The sequence below is a fragment of the Danio rerio genome, chromosome 19 (assembly GCF_049306965.1).
Source record: "Danio rerio strain Tuebingen ecotype United States chromosome 19, GRCz12tu, whole genome shotgun sequence".
NCBI classification, from domain to species: Eukaryota; Metazoa; Chordata; class Actinopteri; order Cypriniformes; family Danionidae; genus Danio; species Danio rerio.
Window position 1 is genome coordinate 37,510,946 of NC_133194.1, and position 16,235 is coordinate 37,527,180.

The 16,235-nt window shown below is 37.6% G+C and overlaps 1 protein-coding gene across 41 annotated transcripts in view; it reads right to left on the reverse strand.

The window, feature by feature from the left end:
• Positions 1-16,235, reverse strand: part of macf1a (microtubule actin crosslinking factor 1a) — a 311,815-nt gene that overhangs the window by 17,556 nt on the left and 278,024 nt on the right. For all 41 annotated transcript variants that reach the window (XM_073931813.1, XM_068215319.2, XM_068215321.2 and 38 more), the window contains 19 exons: positions 15,316-15,541; positions 15,005-15,231; positions 12,413-12,535; positions 12,222-12,323; positions 12,036-12,137; positions 11,778-11,951; positions 9,777-9,932; positions 9,493-9,690; positions 8,283-8,411; positions 7,611-7,793; positions 7,081-7,236; positions 5,816-6,022; positions 5,222-5,341; positions 4,970-5,139; positions 4,713-4,872; positions 3,222-3,416; positions 2,600-2,872; positions 552-740; positions 347-458 (listed from right to left, as the gene is read on the reverse strand). In XM_073931813.1, coding sequence (XP_073787914.1) covers positions 347-458; positions 552-740; positions 2,600-2,872; positions 3,222-3,416; positions 4,713-4,872; positions 4,970-5,139; positions 5,222-5,341; positions 5,816-6,022; positions 7,081-7,236; positions 7,611-7,793; positions 8,283-8,411; positions 9,493-9,690; positions 9,777-9,932; positions 11,778-11,951; positions 12,036-12,137; positions 12,222-12,323; positions 12,413-12,535; positions 15,005-15,231; positions 15,316-15,541 — 3,202 coding nt within the window. The remainder of the gene's footprint in view (positions 1-346; positions 459-551; positions 741-2,599; positions 2,873-3,221; positions 3,417-4,712; positions 4,873-4,969; positions 5,140-5,221; positions 5,342-5,815; positions 6,023-7,080; positions 7,237-7,610; positions 7,794-8,282; positions 8,412-9,492; positions 9,691-9,776; positions 9,933-11,777; positions 11,952-12,035; positions 12,138-12,221; positions 12,324-12,412; positions 12,536-15,004; positions 15,232-15,315; positions 15,542-16,235) is intronic.

Here is a 16,235-nt window from a genome sequence, read left to right on the forward strand (position 1 = left end):
CTTAAAATTATAATCAACTATTAACGTCTTTTAAAAAGTTACATATTGTTATGGACAAAAAAGTTGGGAACCACTTAACTACTTTGTACTTTCGTCAAATAAAAGGTATATTGGCCAAAAATTCTATTTATCAAAGAATGACATTAAAGTAACATTTTAAAATATATGAAAAATATTTTAAACATTAATATTTCACAAAATGACTGTTGTAATTTAGTTTTGATCAAATAAATACTGTCTTGGTGAGCATAAAACGCTTCTATCAAACATTAAAACATCACACCACCTCCAAGCATTTGAACAGTCGTGCATGTAAAGGTTTTGTTTTGATGATAAAGATCCTTACGGGCTCCTTTCCTGTCCGACAGGCTGCTGGGATGTTCCGCTGGTTTCCTCTTGTATGTCTTAGTCACTTTGTCAACATCAGGCTGTTTTCGAGTCATCTCTTCCATAAACACCTGATGGAAGAAAATCCAGTCGTAAGAAATTGCACTAAAGAATGCATTTAATATTAAGCCAGAGTGACAGAATATGTAGTGCCATGTGTTCACCTGATGCTCAGTGATGAGTGTCTTGAGCTGCAGGATGTCCTGTGTAAGGGGTTCAGTGTCGCGCTGTACCAGTGTGGTTTCTGCCCATTGCAGCCATGATAACAGTTCCTCCAGGAGTGCAGCGTTATTAAGCAGTTCAGTCAGAGCCGTTTCCAAGCGCTGCTCGTGTTGTTTGGCCCACGTCAGCACCTGTACATCAAACATGTGGTGTTTGTATAATACAACCCTTTTAAATCACTTATTATGGGTCAGCCCATAAAATTGGTGCCTTTTGCATCACTAACAACAAATGCATTTGCGATATTTTTAAAGTGAATTTTATTAAAATGTGATTTCAGTATTTCAGTATGACCGCCACTATAAACAGAAGAAAACGGTCGGACTAAGATTACCAAAACAAACATTTTTTTTTAATTTGTGCATTAATTTAACTAGTTTAACATGATTAATCATTTACTTAAAGAACAACAATGTATGCTAGCAAAATAAACTGTAAATTTTGATTTCACATCGACTTTAAACATAAAATTGAATTAAAGCAAATAAAATATAATTTAATTTCGTTAAAATTTATGCTGATAAGGATAAGGTTTTGGCCTGTTCCTTGCTATCATTTTTATTACACAGCAGGACATTTGGTTAGCAAATTACAATTTGCTTTTTTTTGCATTTGCATATTCTTTTTGACTAGCAATGATTTTGGCTCAAGTATACAATATTTTATGTAAAATAATAATTATTTAAAATTAAAAATGTGTGTAATAAGTAATTAAATCAGTTTCCCCAGTTTTCATGTCAGTCCTGTTACCCTCAGAAAAAAAAGACAGACAAAATCAAGTCGTAAGAAATTGCACTAAAGAATGCATTTAATATTAAGCCAGAGTGACAGAATATGAAGTCCCGGCCTGTGCACACCGGGACGCTTTTTGCTCACATTTTCTGTTGACGTTTAACGCCTCTTGACTAGATAAAGGGCACCAATGTAGTCATGCACACCAACGCACAAAATGCCAGCCGTAAAAGTGTAATTTTTAAAGAAAGGCCTTATGCTCATTTTTCTATTTTGTTTTGTTTTGATGCGCCGCATCAAAACCTTCTTCACCAATCAGATTGGCACTTTTGTTCATGTGCATGGAGCTGCTGAAGTTACAGTAAACAGCACTTTGAGGTGCTCAAGCCCAAAACTGTCAATGAGAACGCACATTGAAGACGATGCCCAAAGGCGATATGAACGTGGAGCTGCTTATTGCTCTGGTGAACAATATCCATTTGAATTGCCAGTAACTTTAACAACAAGTGTGTTAACTTTCTTATTTTTTTATTTTCCTATTATTTTTCTTCTTTGTACAAGCGGGTGTCAGAAGCTTAAAGTTGTGTAGCGCCATCTAACACCAAGGAGTGATTTAGCATACTCTTCTGATCGACGCCAGTGAAAATAGTTTAGGTTTGAATCCAGAAAAACGTCTCGGAAAAACACTGACGCAAACGAAAAGCATCCTGGTGTGTACGAGCCTTAAAATGCTGCTTGTATATGTGAAAACAAATGCATTTTAGCATGTAACAATTGTTTTATATATAACAGTGATGCCAAAACATGAGGTAGAAAACCAGTCACAAAATAAGATACTAATTAGCCTGAGATTGCATGATATAATATAATATTTTGATATATGTTTGAAATATTGGCTGTGTCTGAAATAATCTACTACTCAGTGCTACTTTTGTATTTGAATTTACTACCCGACCGTTAGAAAAGTACGTTCTATACAATACGAATGCGAGTAGTATGAATGGAACTTGCACCTACTACATCCACCATTTCTCATTATCACAGGCCCTACCTGCATCAGTTGCGTCACTTCACTCCTATTCATGAATTCTCCCATGATGCATCATGGGATAGCGTAGCTCACATACTGTTTTTAGTGTACTATAAGGTATGGAAGTATGTGATTTTGGACGCAGCCATTAATTTGTGTATGACTCATGCTAGTTTTGACCATAGGCATAGAGAGAGTTCTGATGGCGCATCTCTGATAGTGTTTTACCTCTTCAAAGCGAGCTCTGATGATGGTGATCCAGTGTTTGATAGTGGTGATGCAGTCTGGATGGCACACAGCGAGAATGGCTTCGCCCATGCCAGCAGCTTTATTAACATCCACTCTCTTCTCCTCCACTGTCTGCATGAAATCTCGATGCGTGTGCAATAGAGCTTGCAGAGTCTCTGCTTCTTCTGGCAGGACGCCCCGAAAACGCAATGTTTGCTCGGCCTCTGACAGCCACTCCAGCAGCATCTGAACAGCTGTGCGGAACTCCTCTGCCTGCAGGAAAACACAGAGTCAGAATAAAAGATTAACACTGCACTAATGCTCAGAGACTGGAGAATATATCCCCCTCACTTTTAGAGTCAGAGGATTTAGAAAGGTGATTAATAATAATTATATGGAAGTAAACTTTTGGATCTCATTCAGCTGCCCTCCCCCCACATTTAAAATGTCCGTTACGCCCCTCCAGGAATCAATTGCATTTAACTTAAACTGATGTAATATATAATGTTGTTTTGATTGCATATATTTATTTATATTTATTGTTTCTTTTATCAGCTTGCTGAGCAGTACAGACGTCTTTCAAAAGCATTACAATAGAAGTGTAAATAAGGGTCAGCCGTACCTGTTTAAGAGCCTGCTGGAGGCGCGTCTGCTTTGAAACGGACAGGGCGCAGACGGTGTCCCAGCGGTTGCTCAGCTCCTGCAGTTGAACTTTCACCCAGGCGGTGTCATCTCGGCCGGTCTCCATCAGCTCTCGAGCAGAGCGTTTCAAAGCCTGTACACTGCTGGTCCGTTTCCCCAGCTCTTTCTGGAAGACCTGCAGAGCAATAAAAACAGCAGTGTTGGGATCTTTCCCACTCAGAAATGTCCTTTAGGACAAATGTACTCACTGCATTAATAATGCAGCGGAAAATTCCAGCACTTTCACATATTTTAAGCTGCATTTAGAATTAATGCTGAAAGAGGGTGAATGATAATAGAACATTATTTGAGCCATATTTTAACGTGTCATTTAATGTGCTTTTTATGTGTATAAAATCACTTTTTTAAAGTGATTTGATGCATACACCAAAATAGGTCTCATCTTAATTCATTTCATGCACTTTTTAGGTAACCATTTAAAAACATCACCTTTCCCTTACGTTTTCCAGCACTAACAATTCAACTAACTTCAAGTTAAGCATGTAAAGCAACTTGAACAAATCCTAATTATAATGAAAATACTACAAAAAACTGAAGCTGTTATAATAGTGACAAAAAAAGGATGTAAGTTGCAGGTGGTGTAGTGGTAACAGGATAAATAATTCAACTGAAAACATATTAAATACTCCTTTAGAGTTTCGTGTCATTAGCTATGTTTCCATCCACCTATTTTTATGCGCATTTTGGATGAGCGCATAAAAAGACACCCGTTGATTGAAATGCCAGGATGCATAATTTTCGAAAATGTGTATAAAAACATGCGCATAACTGAGTAGGATAAACTTCTTATTCAATAAGAAAAGATGTGCATAAACTACGATTGAAACCCTTTTACCAAACAAATTCCAGTATGCACACTAAAAGGTCATGTGATTTCATTATAAGAGATTCTATGATGTGCAGGAATGGACAATGCAGCAGGCTGAGCACATTGTAAAACATCTGAAATGTTGTTTTGGTCAATCTAAAATGCCTTAATCATTTTAGTATTAGTGTCTCACGCCTTCAAACACAACCACTAGTTTTTTTCTGAGGCACAAGTCATTCATCAAATAAAGAAAAGATCCGCGCAGCTTCTCCTACCACAGCAAATTTTGCTTTTACTTTTAATGTTTGGTGCCAGTTTATCAGGAAGTGACGATTTTGTTCTCTGCGACTCGTTAGATGGAAACGCTGCTTTACTAACATGTCTTATTTGCGATATTCCAGTTATGCACATCAATTTAATTAGCATTTTTGGATGGAAACATAGCTAGTATGCATAACTGTATAAAAAATTCCTTTTAAAGAAATGTGAGTATATATTGACATTACAAACTCGGTATTAAGATTTGTTGAAGATTTAAACTGTTTTTAAATTAACGCTATAATTAATTTCTAAAAAATATCAGGATTTGAACAACATCTGTACCTTATGACAATCCATGAGGTTGGAAACAAGATCCAGATCTCCATGTACTGGCTGGTCCTCTGCGAGCTGAGGCTCCACACGGTACAGCCAGTCAACAAGTGCCTGGAGAGCCTCCGCAAACTGACCAGAGAACAGGAGGGCTTCCTCCAGCTTGTGTTGCCTGAAGAGAAGATAACCCCATATTATTTCCAATTTCTTCATCGTTCAACCATTTCCCAAATGATGTAACTCTTAAATCTTATTCCAGACTTTCTCACCTCTCTACGCTCTTTCCACAAACTGTGTCCCATTTGTCTCGGACTTCACCCAACAAGTTGTCCAGTTTTTGCGTATCTGCAGGCAGTGTGGCCTTGTCTCGCATGGCCTTCCCTGAACGCACTGTGGTGTCATAAACCGGCTGCTTGGAGCCAAGAGACTTCTGGAACTCCTGCAGTACAGATATTAACAGACAGAGGGCGTTAGAGACTACTCTAAAAGTTTTTAGCTTCACCAAATCACATTAATGGTACCTTATGTTTGGCCAGCTGGATTTTAATCTTGTCAGGCTCATTAGAGATTTCCAGCTCAGAGTCCAGCCTGCTCTCTGCTTCCTCCAACCAGTCGGTCAGCTTCCTCCAGGCCTCATGGAACTAGATAAGATTGTCAGATGTCAGACACAGAGACGGACATGATCATAACAAACCAGAGTAGACATATGATGGTATCAGATTTTCTTATTGAGATTAATTGCTGTAGCATTTAGCACAATATATGCTGTTATCACATAAAGTTTCATCAAAGAAGTTACTTTTATAGGTAAAATAACAAAAAATACTTACTGAATTGCTTTATTGCAAATAGACTTTCAGAGTAAACCAAATTTTAACCAAATTAAATTCCAAAAGGATAATAAAGTACAATAGGCAACACTTTACCGTAAAAATACAATTAAATTTAAAGATACAACAATTTTATTAAATAATAACTTCATTTGATAAAACAAATATGGCTTATAACAACTACGATTTTAAAGCATTAATAAGCAATAGCTAACAAATGAACATCACCTAAGATTAATGAATTTCGAATATGTCTAAGACAGAGTGAGGAAAAGCAAAACTGACCTGTTTGGCTCTCTTGCGTGCTTCATCCAGGTGGCGTCCTCTGTCCAGTGATCTCTGTACCAGTTTGTCCCAGCGGGCCTGAACACTCAGCAGCAGGTTCTTGATGAGAACCACGTCCTGTTTGAGACTGGCGAAACGCAGCTGAGAGCCAGCTTTCTCCAGAGCCAGAACCTGTTCTCTGTGAGTGTTCACCTCATTCACAAACACCTGCAATACACAAGAACAAGGGACTCAAGTCTTTCAAATCAACACATATGTACACTACCATTCAAAATTTGGCAGTGGTTATTTACAGCAGGTGTAAATAGTAACAGATGCCATTAATAAAAAAGAATTGCAGTATTTTCCTAGCAATGTGCAATTTACACTAAGTAAAAATGGCAATATACTCTATTTACACTAAAATCCATAAGTATATAAGTGTATTTTATATATACTTGATTCTCTGAAGACAAATAGGTCCTTTAAATAATTAGCACTTCTTTTGTGTATTGTGCTTCTTCTTGTTGAATTCCTCCTCAATTGTAAGTCGCTTTGGACAAAAGCATCTGCTATATGACTAAATGTAAATGTTTTTGGATGTGATTTGCACTTCAATATTAAAAGGATAGTTCACCTCAAAATTAAATCTGTCATTATTAAAGAATGCTGGCACCCATTGGCTTTCATACTAATATTTTTTCCTTACTATGGATGTCAGTTGCCATTAACCAGCATTCTTTAAAATATGTTATTCTTTATTTTCAACAGAAAAATGAAACTCATAAAGGTTTAAAACCACATGAAGGTAAGTAAGTAACTATCCCCTTAATGCTTTATAAAACAGTATGCAATAATACCATACTGTAAATGAGAATATTTATTAAATGTATACCGCCTTGTTGTGTCAATAAAGTCCTCTTTACATCTACCCCTAACCATAAAAACAGTCTTACATAAACATATATTTAAAGTAAATGGCTTCACAAACTTTGTGGTGGTAAAAAAAACAGACAAAGTGTTATTGTATTAAAGAATTCAAACTCAGGTTCATTGCATCAAAAGTTTTCACTACTACGAGTCTTACTCACTTCACTATGTCATTTTGACCGGCACCGGGCATTGGTGTATTCAAATACTAATACTAGGTCAAAATTCTGTGACCCTGAGTTTGTTTTAAACATTTTTGAAAGAAACTTATGCAAAATAATTTTACATAAACATTAAATAAAGTAGTGAATAATATAGCGTACAAATATTTTACAGACTAATTATTTGTGACCAACCTTGTGCTCATCTATCTGGAAAAGCACAGTGTCCAGAATGAGACTGGGTGGCTGGGCCATGTTGAGAGTCTGCTCTGCCTGTGTCAGCCAGTTAATAGTGTCCTGCAGAGAGGACTGGAAACCTGTCGCCAGTGAAACGGCTTCCTCCAGTTTACCCTGTGCAAAGAGAAAGACACAGAGGCAGAAAGGTTAGCATTGGAAAGCAGAATAAGACACTGGTCACATTTTATTTGAAGGTAAAATTCCCACTTGTAATAAAACATTAGCTATAACTTTAAGCTCAATAAAATCTTCATTTGCTGCTTAATAAGGTAGCTAGTTATTAAGGTAGTAGTTGGGTTTAGATATTGGGCAGGATTACAGATAAAGAAAAATATAATCTAGAATATGTACTTTATATGTACAGTATCCTAATAATAGGCAGGTAGTTAAAAGTGAGTTTCGTCACTTAAACTAAAGTGTTAACAAGATACTTTATGAACAATTAATTAATCAATAAATATGTAATTAAAGTCATTCAGTTCCCTTACCCTTCTGTCTTCCATTTTGGTATTGAGACTGGCCCACTTGTTCTGTAGCATGGCCAGATTCTGTTGTGTCTGGGTGGTACCGGGTCCAGCATCCTCACCTCCTCTGGCCAGCAGAATGGACTCTCCATGATCTAGTAGCCGATGGTAATGCTCACCTCGCTGGGCCAACTGAGCCTGGAGCTCCTACAAACAGAGCACACAAAATGATTAAGCAACAGTTTTACTTTTAACAAAAACTAAAAGCTTAGGTCACACATTATCTTAGGGTCAAATTATCGCTATTAATAAACCAATAACTATGAGTATTTTGCTTCAATAAACTCCCAATATGCTGCTTATTAATGGTTATTAATGTAGTATTTGGGTTTAGGTATTGGGTAGGATTAGTGAGAAAGAATAAGATTATGTAGTATATACTTTATAAGTACTCATAAACAGTCAATATCTAAATAACAAGCAAGTAATATTCAACTAAAGAATAGTGAGAATTGGTACTAAAGTGCTAGCACAGTTTTAAAATGATTTATGTTATTTAAAACAATATTAGTACATAACTAAAACTAAAACATCAGGCTTGCAAAATAGAATACAATGTGAGATTGCTATAGGTTGTGTATTTAAGGGTGGTTTGTTATCTAATATGTCGTCTAGAGGTGAACTCATTTTGTGTACCATGTGTTGCTGCAGCTGCTCTCTGGCGGTCTCAGGCAGGCCACCTGTGGGTTTGGCAGCAGACAGCTGACTCTCTGTGCGTCTGAGCCACTGCAGAAACTCCTCCAACTCACCATGGAAACCCTCCGCCTGACAAGGAAACCATGCAGAGGAAAGACAATGAGCTAATTGATCCGACACCTGTACTACAATATTAAAGAGAGCCATTGTTTACGCACAGAAAATAGAGCTGCACGATATTGGGAAAATCTGACATTGCAATATTTAGTTTTTCTGCAATATATAGTGAGATATGAATATCATTTCATATTTGGAAACATTTCATTCATCTAGATAGATTGGAATGATCTAGTCTTTTTTCAAAGCAGTGCATCTGTATGAATCATAATAAAATACAAGCATTTATAAATAGAACAGAGCAAAGATAAAAGAGAAATGAACAGGGCTTTATTGTGCTCTGAACAATCTTCTGAACAATCAAAGGTAAAACCACATGGTCATCGTAGTATAAATGATTTTAAAATAATAATATCTTTATCTTGTAATCTTTAATAAATCATATAATCCTGCGATGTGACTGCTTGTAAACGATAAACGAGTTCAGACTGCACAATTTTAGTAACAGCATCACAGATATTTTCACACTGCATAATTATCTGGGCTAGCGTCTCGTCACTGCTGTGTTTACACTGGGTCCAAATAAACTGAAAATGAGCCCTTTAAACTTCTCCCTCATCCTCCCGCTGGCCTGCAGATACCCATAACAGTGGATGCTGCTTTCTTATTTACTGTAGGTGATTGCCAATGTTATTTTTTAATCAGAACTCATTTCACACGGCATGATTTGAATCGCCGACAGCTCCAGATATTTAGCGTGTCAAATATCTGACAGGTATCGTCGACTCATCTGTGATTGTCTCAGATCGCGCCTGTGGTAGTTTACACTGTGTGATTGTTTCTCACGTGAGCGAGCACAGATTTGCCTGTGATGTCTGGCATTTGCCTTTGATTAATTTGTCAGCGAGTCAAAATCAGGGCTAAAATCATGCAGTCTGAACTCAGCTTAACAGAAAGCCTCCATAGTGCATAAGTTGACTAAATCAGCGTGATTATAATGCATTGCAAATGCTAAAGACAAATGCTAATGCACTTTATTCGCTGATGCATTCAGTCTGATCTCTGCATAATGATGTAGTAATAGCCTGAGCACCTGTTGCAGAGCAGCTTCCAAAAGCTTCTGCCTCTCATCAGTCTTCAGCAGAAGGTTCTTCCAGCTGCGGTTCAGCTCATCCAGCTGGTCTCTCAGGTGGTTGATTTCATCTCCAGGACTGGACTCCAGCAGCTCAGAGCCTGCGCTGTTCACCGTCTCCACTGTGGACCGATGGGACAGCACGTCGTTTCTCAAAACCTACAGAGGATAGCTTGTTAAGGGACTTTACTTTGAAATTAAAATAAGCAGGGTTTTTCAAAAAACGAAGCCCCAGTGTGTCGTACGTGATGCTTAGCCAGCTCAATTTCAATAGCCTTGGGGTCAGAGCTGATGGGTCGCTGGGTATCCAGTGTGGCGTGAGTGTGACTGAGCCAAGACTGCAGCTCAGAGAGAGCGTGCTGGAACTGACCAAGAGCCAACAGGGCACCCTCCAGTTTGTGCTGAAAGAGACAAAAGAAAGACTCAAAATGCAATCAAGTATAGTAACGTCACCTATTATGTCAACAGTGGTTTTAAAATTGTTTGACTGAATTTACATTACATTTTATATTATAGTTTAAAAATTTAATGATAGATCATTCATACAGTTGGGGTACATTTGTATTAATTCATCTGCTTTGCCCATTTTTGACTATATTCTTTATCTCTTTGTGGGCACAATCTATGCCTGGTTCTATGTATGATCTTTTTCCTATCTTTCAAACTACTATTATTAAATAATCTTATAGAGATATTAAATAAACTATATTATAATATATTTTATATATTTAATACAGAGAGCAGCATTTCATTTGTGCTCTACAAATCTATACCACTGAGGCTGTATACACTGCAAAAAATGGTATTTTCTAGTTGTTTTTGTCTTGCCCAAATACCAACATATTTTTAAATTAAGAAGGATTTTCTAGAAAAGCAAAGAAATACTGTCTTAAGTGAGTTTTTCCTTAAAATGGGCAAAATAATCTGCCAGCGGCGTAAATAAAATAAACTTTGAAATAAGACTATTTAACTATTCCCCATTGGCAATTTATTCAGCTAGTCTTAAGAGAAAAACTCGCTTAATTGACTTATTTCTGAAAACAAGACAATATTTTTTGCTTTTCCAGAAAATGCTTCTTAATGTTGAAATATTTTGACTAGAAACAAGACAAAAACTCAAAGGGCCCTATCATACACCTGGTGCAATAAGGTGCAAGGTGTGTTTGGCGCAATTTGTTGCTATTTTCAGACCAGCGCAACCCCTAATTTTAATGTTTTGCACCATGTTGTTTAAATGGCAAATCCATTTGCACCACTTTGTGGACTCATGTTTGTGCTGGACTAAAATAGAGTTGTGTTAAAGCGCATTGTTGGCACATTGCTATTTTGAGGAACTGAAATACTAACTGCGCCATTGACCACCTATAAGCTGGTCTAAAGTCCAGCGCAGCGCACGTTAGCTATATGCCTATGCAGGTCCAAACGCTTACACATTGCTTAATACACACAGGATGTAAAGCAATTCACAAATATCTGTACAGATAAAGAAAATCAAAGAATTTAAATATTACAAAAATTATTATTTACTACATGAATATAAAAACCACTGCCTTCTTCATGTTGGGGGGCTTTTTTTAGTTTATTCGTGACAATTTGCATTTATAAAATGTTATCATTATTAGCAGTATTATTCATTATATGCATATTTATATATTTTTTTAATAAAAACAAGTTTAGATCGGATTTTGGAGACGTTTGCATCACCATATGGGGCATAAGAATAGGACGTGTGTTTGGATATAACTGTTTTTTTTGCAGAGGGTCGCAGATGATCTGTTTAACTGTTTTCCTGCCATGTAAATAGCTAATGTGCTATGGCACAACGCAACCGACTCTTAAAGGGAATGGGAGATGAGACTCTGACTGGTTTTGTGCACAGTTTACTCAAAACAGACCCATAACTCATTAATAGAATAAGCACAACTCTGTTAGACCATGCGCCAGGGCGCAGAGGGTATTTTTCCATCCTTACAATAGCAAAAGTGGATTCAGACACGCCCTTAATGCTTGTACGCCATGCACTTTAGACTTTGAGCCTAGATCATTAAAATAGAGCCCTAAGAAAGAAGAGCATTTTTGCAGTGTAGTTTAGATACAATTGTTCAACTTTGTCACTTCCAACCTCTGGAAGTGGACAATTACAAAAAATTTTACAAATTACAAAAGCTTCATTTACTCGTGTATTTAGCCTTGTCCATTTTTGATCAGACCAACCAAACACATTAAAAACATCTCTGTTCCCTCACCTGTCTGACGGTGATTTTGTCCACCAGGTTGTCCCACAGGTGTCGAAGCTCGGTGAGAGGCTCCTGAATCATGTCTCGGTCTGTTTGATCGCTCACTTTCCGGAGCAGCAGCTCTCCTTGGTGGGAAAGCTTCTCCATGTCAATCTGCTGCTGGTACACCTCCACTTTATATTGCTGGTAATGTACAAAGACAAAGTGTCAATCTTTTTCTCATGGTGTTCTGTTGAGAGAGAATTGGAGATAAGATCTGATTCCAACCTTGAGCTCTTCAATCTGTTGTTTGACAGTGCTGAGATCTGTCCCGACGGCTGGCATGTCACACAGTTTGATGACAGCATTGTCCAAGTAGTCAAACATGCCCTGAGGAGACATAAATTGATGATTGAGAACAGTTTGCATGAGCAATCAGAGTAGTTTTTGTGATTGCATCAGAGTAATAGACACCTGAAGAGCATCCTGGTACTGCACAGAGGCAGTCATGGCCTCATCCAGTCTTTCCATTCTCTCTCTCCATGTGCGGTTCAAACCTTCCCAGGCGCCATTCATCTGTAATGTAAAGATAAAACAGAGATATTTTATTGAACGTGATCAATTTGACCATTTCCCATTGGCTAATCACTCTTCAAGCCTCTTACCTCATCGATTGTCTTCTTGACCTCTGGTTTTTCAGTCTCTCCGCAGGCAAAGATGAGGTCAGCTCCGAGTGTTCGTACGATCTCCAGTTCCTCCCTCAGCCCATCTGTCTCTGCTTTAATGGCCTGAGTGAGAAAGGAAAACATCATGACCTCACTCTGGTAATATTTGTCCTGACACAACATTATAGAGTTAAGTCTAGTCTAATTATCCATCATAAAGCCTTTTATTAAACTGAACACACAGGCTACACTAGTCATCCATTTATATTGTTCCTTAGTCTTATGGAATATTTAAATATTTTCTTTATTTCATTTAATTTTATATCAGTTTATGAACTTATTGACTATTGTTATATTAGGATACAGTAGCATAAATACATTCCAGTACGCATATAGAGTTTAGATTTTACTCATTTACATATTTGTAGATTTCATTCATTTTCCTTTGGCTTTGTTTCTTATTTATCAGATGGTGCCACAGTGGAATGAACTGCCAACTATTCCGACATATGTTTTACACAGCAGATGATGCTATATACAGGGTGGGCCATTTACATGGATACGCCTTAATAAAATGGGAATGGTTGATGATATTAACATCCTATTTGTGGCACATTAGTATATATGAGGGAGCAAACTTTTAGAGATGGGTGGTGACCATGGTGGCCATTTTGAAGTCGGCCATCTTGGATCCAACTTTTGTTTTTTTCAATAGGAAGAGGTAACTTTGTTCTTTCATCAGTTATTTACAAGTTTTTGACCACTTATAAAATGTGTTCAGTGTGCTGCCCATTGTGCTGTATTGTCAATGCAACCCTCTTCTCCCACTCTTCACACACTGATAGCAACACGGCAGAAGAAATGCCAGAACAGGCTTCCAGTATGAGTAATTTCAGGTGCTGCACATCTTGTGTCTTCACACCAAAGACAACAAAGGTAGTGGGGCCATTCTTTATCAATGGAAACCTCAAGGCCACTGGATTTTTGAAATTGCTACATGATGATGTGTTTCCCTCTTTATGCACTGAAGCTGGCACGTTCCCTAAGTTTTTCTAGAAAGATGGTGCACCACCACATTATGGCTGTCTGGTCCGAGCATTCCTAGATGAACAGTTTCCTGAAAAGTGGACTGGTCATTTTGGGCCAGATGAACGGCCCTCAAGCTCTCCCGATCTGACCCCCTTAGACTTTAACTTTGGAGTCATTTGAAGGCAATTGTCTATGGTGTGAAGATACAAGATGTGAAGCACCTGAAACTACGGATACTGGGCCACAAACAGGATGTTAATATCACCAACCATTCCCATTTTATTAAGGTGTATCCATATAAATTACCCACTCTGTATATATGTTTTTATTTAGACAATTTTACAGCTATTACTTTGACTGCAGTTATGGTTATTTACAAATTACAATAATACATTTCAATAACATTCAAATAATAATTAGGGATGTCCAGATCCGATCACGTAATTGAAAACCGTGCCCTATCACACAGACTAGATCAGAATCGGACATTCCCATCGATCAGGACTCGAATATATATATATATATATTCTCATTGTTTTTTAACACATCTATAGTTATGCGGTGGCACAGAGTTAGACCTCTTTATTGACTTCACACAGAAACAGCAAAGCATGCGCCATCATATCACTTTGTTGCAGAGATGCTATTGGTTAAATGCCGGCAAAGGAGACATGGAAGCAGCTTGAAGGGGAAAGCGTGAGTATGTCTGCGGTCTGGAGGTATAATTAAGTTGATGACACAACATTGCTATAGCAAACTAAGAGATATGTAAACTTGGGATTGTCTGCCAGGTATTTTAAGTTGAGATGCTGTTTGTTTTTATATTAAATTTTTTTTTTTCATATTCACTGTTGCACTAAAGTCCAAAAGTGAAGAATTGATGTTATTTATTACTTAATTGTTCAAAATACCTCACTGAAGAGATCTGCTTGTTAACAGAATTGTTGAATATTACAATAAGGTGAGTTAAAAAATTAGGAACATCCTGGATCTGTTTCTTCGCTCTTTTTTATGTATTATAGAAGTATTAGATAGGGTTTCAGTGTCGGCAGATACTCAAAATAATTTGATTCGGATTCAAGGGCAAAAAACTTAATCGAGACATCCCTAATAATAATATAATATTATCCAATAGTTATTTTAGTACTTTTTATTCATATAGGCCACTTAAAAGTCTATTGTGAACCACTGACCCCCACACACAAAAAAGATCAATTAATTGACAATCACTCAGGCAATCTGCCAATATAACACTTTAGTACATCTTTAGTTAAAAAAAGTTAACATTTTAGTTTATGTCAAAATTTATGGTATTAACAAACCATTAACTAACACTACTAGATTCATAACCTACTAATTAGCTGTTTATTAACAGTTAGTAAGGTTGAGTTTAGGTCTTAGGTAAAATTAGAAATGCAGAATCATATCATATTTATAACTACTAATGAACAGTTAACCTCTTAATAATAGGCACAGTAGTTAATGGCATGAATTGTGACCTGTACTAAAGTGCTACCAAAAAAATCTGTCTCTTGTTTCAACTCTCTTGCAGGCCTGACTGACCTCTGCTGCTTCTATTTGCTGTTTTATGAGTGAAGGATCCACGCCCGGGTCTTCCAGATCTTTGACGATGTCCTGAGAGTCTCTGAGCGTGCTCAGAAGAGCAGCCATGTCGGCCCAAAACTTTCCAGCAAGATCTAGTACATCCTGAAGCTTTCCCTCTCTCTCCTCTGCTCTCTGTCTGATCTCATCCCACAGGGAGCGCAGCCGCAAGAGTCGTGAACGCACCGCTGAGGACAAGAACAAAATACACATTGATCAGAACACAGGCCTTATTTCATACGTGTCTGTCACTTGAGATGAAAGATTTTTACCCTGGGCGGCAGGATCATCATGTGGAGCGCGACTGATGAGCTCTTCCCCTCGGGCACATAGAGCGCTGAACGATGGCAGGAGTTTGTCCAGCTCTAGACCTGTGGCCCGGTGCTCCGCCAGCTGTTCCCGGATCTTCTCCACCTCAGCGGCCACTGGAGGAGGCTGCCGCAAGCGCTGGACTGCGCCTTCCAGAGTCTCCAACAGAGGGTCCATCTTATCATGAAACTGAAATGATAGAGAGATGACGATGGTCAGAGCACATACAGCACACTAAAGTAAGTGGTGCAGGAGAGATGTATCTCAGACACATGCTAAAGGGTAGAAGATGGTGTTATAGAAGGAATACTTACTACTACTATTAATACAGAAAACGCATTAGAATAATGACACCTTCATGATGATAAATGACAACAGGTTATTCTACATTGTAACAGTGTTTCACAGTATTGCTGTATATTGAACAGACATATACAGGTTTGGAGAGTATATTAGCCTTAAAAATACTCAATACATATTGGAACTTTTACGTTGCTTGTGTCATACATGAAGGCAGCATGTTCCTGACTGAGCTTATCTTATACATGTTTATTACTAACAAGATACTGTCTATAAGTCAGCTGGGGATGCACCTTATTTCACAGTCCTGTTTTACATGTGCAAACTATGTACTTATTATAATCATTACATAAACTGAGATATTAAACAAATAACTAGGTGCTACAGAATTCTTTAAACGACCCCTGAATGTAGCCTTCACATGTGGCTACTTTACATAACCCGCTGCTTTTTAGGTAAGTATGTGTTCAATATACAGTTGGAGTCAAAATGTAAATATCCCCCTATAATGTTTAGCAGAGAATGGAACTTTTCACACTATTTCCTATAATATTTGACTCTAAAATTACTCCACATTCTCATC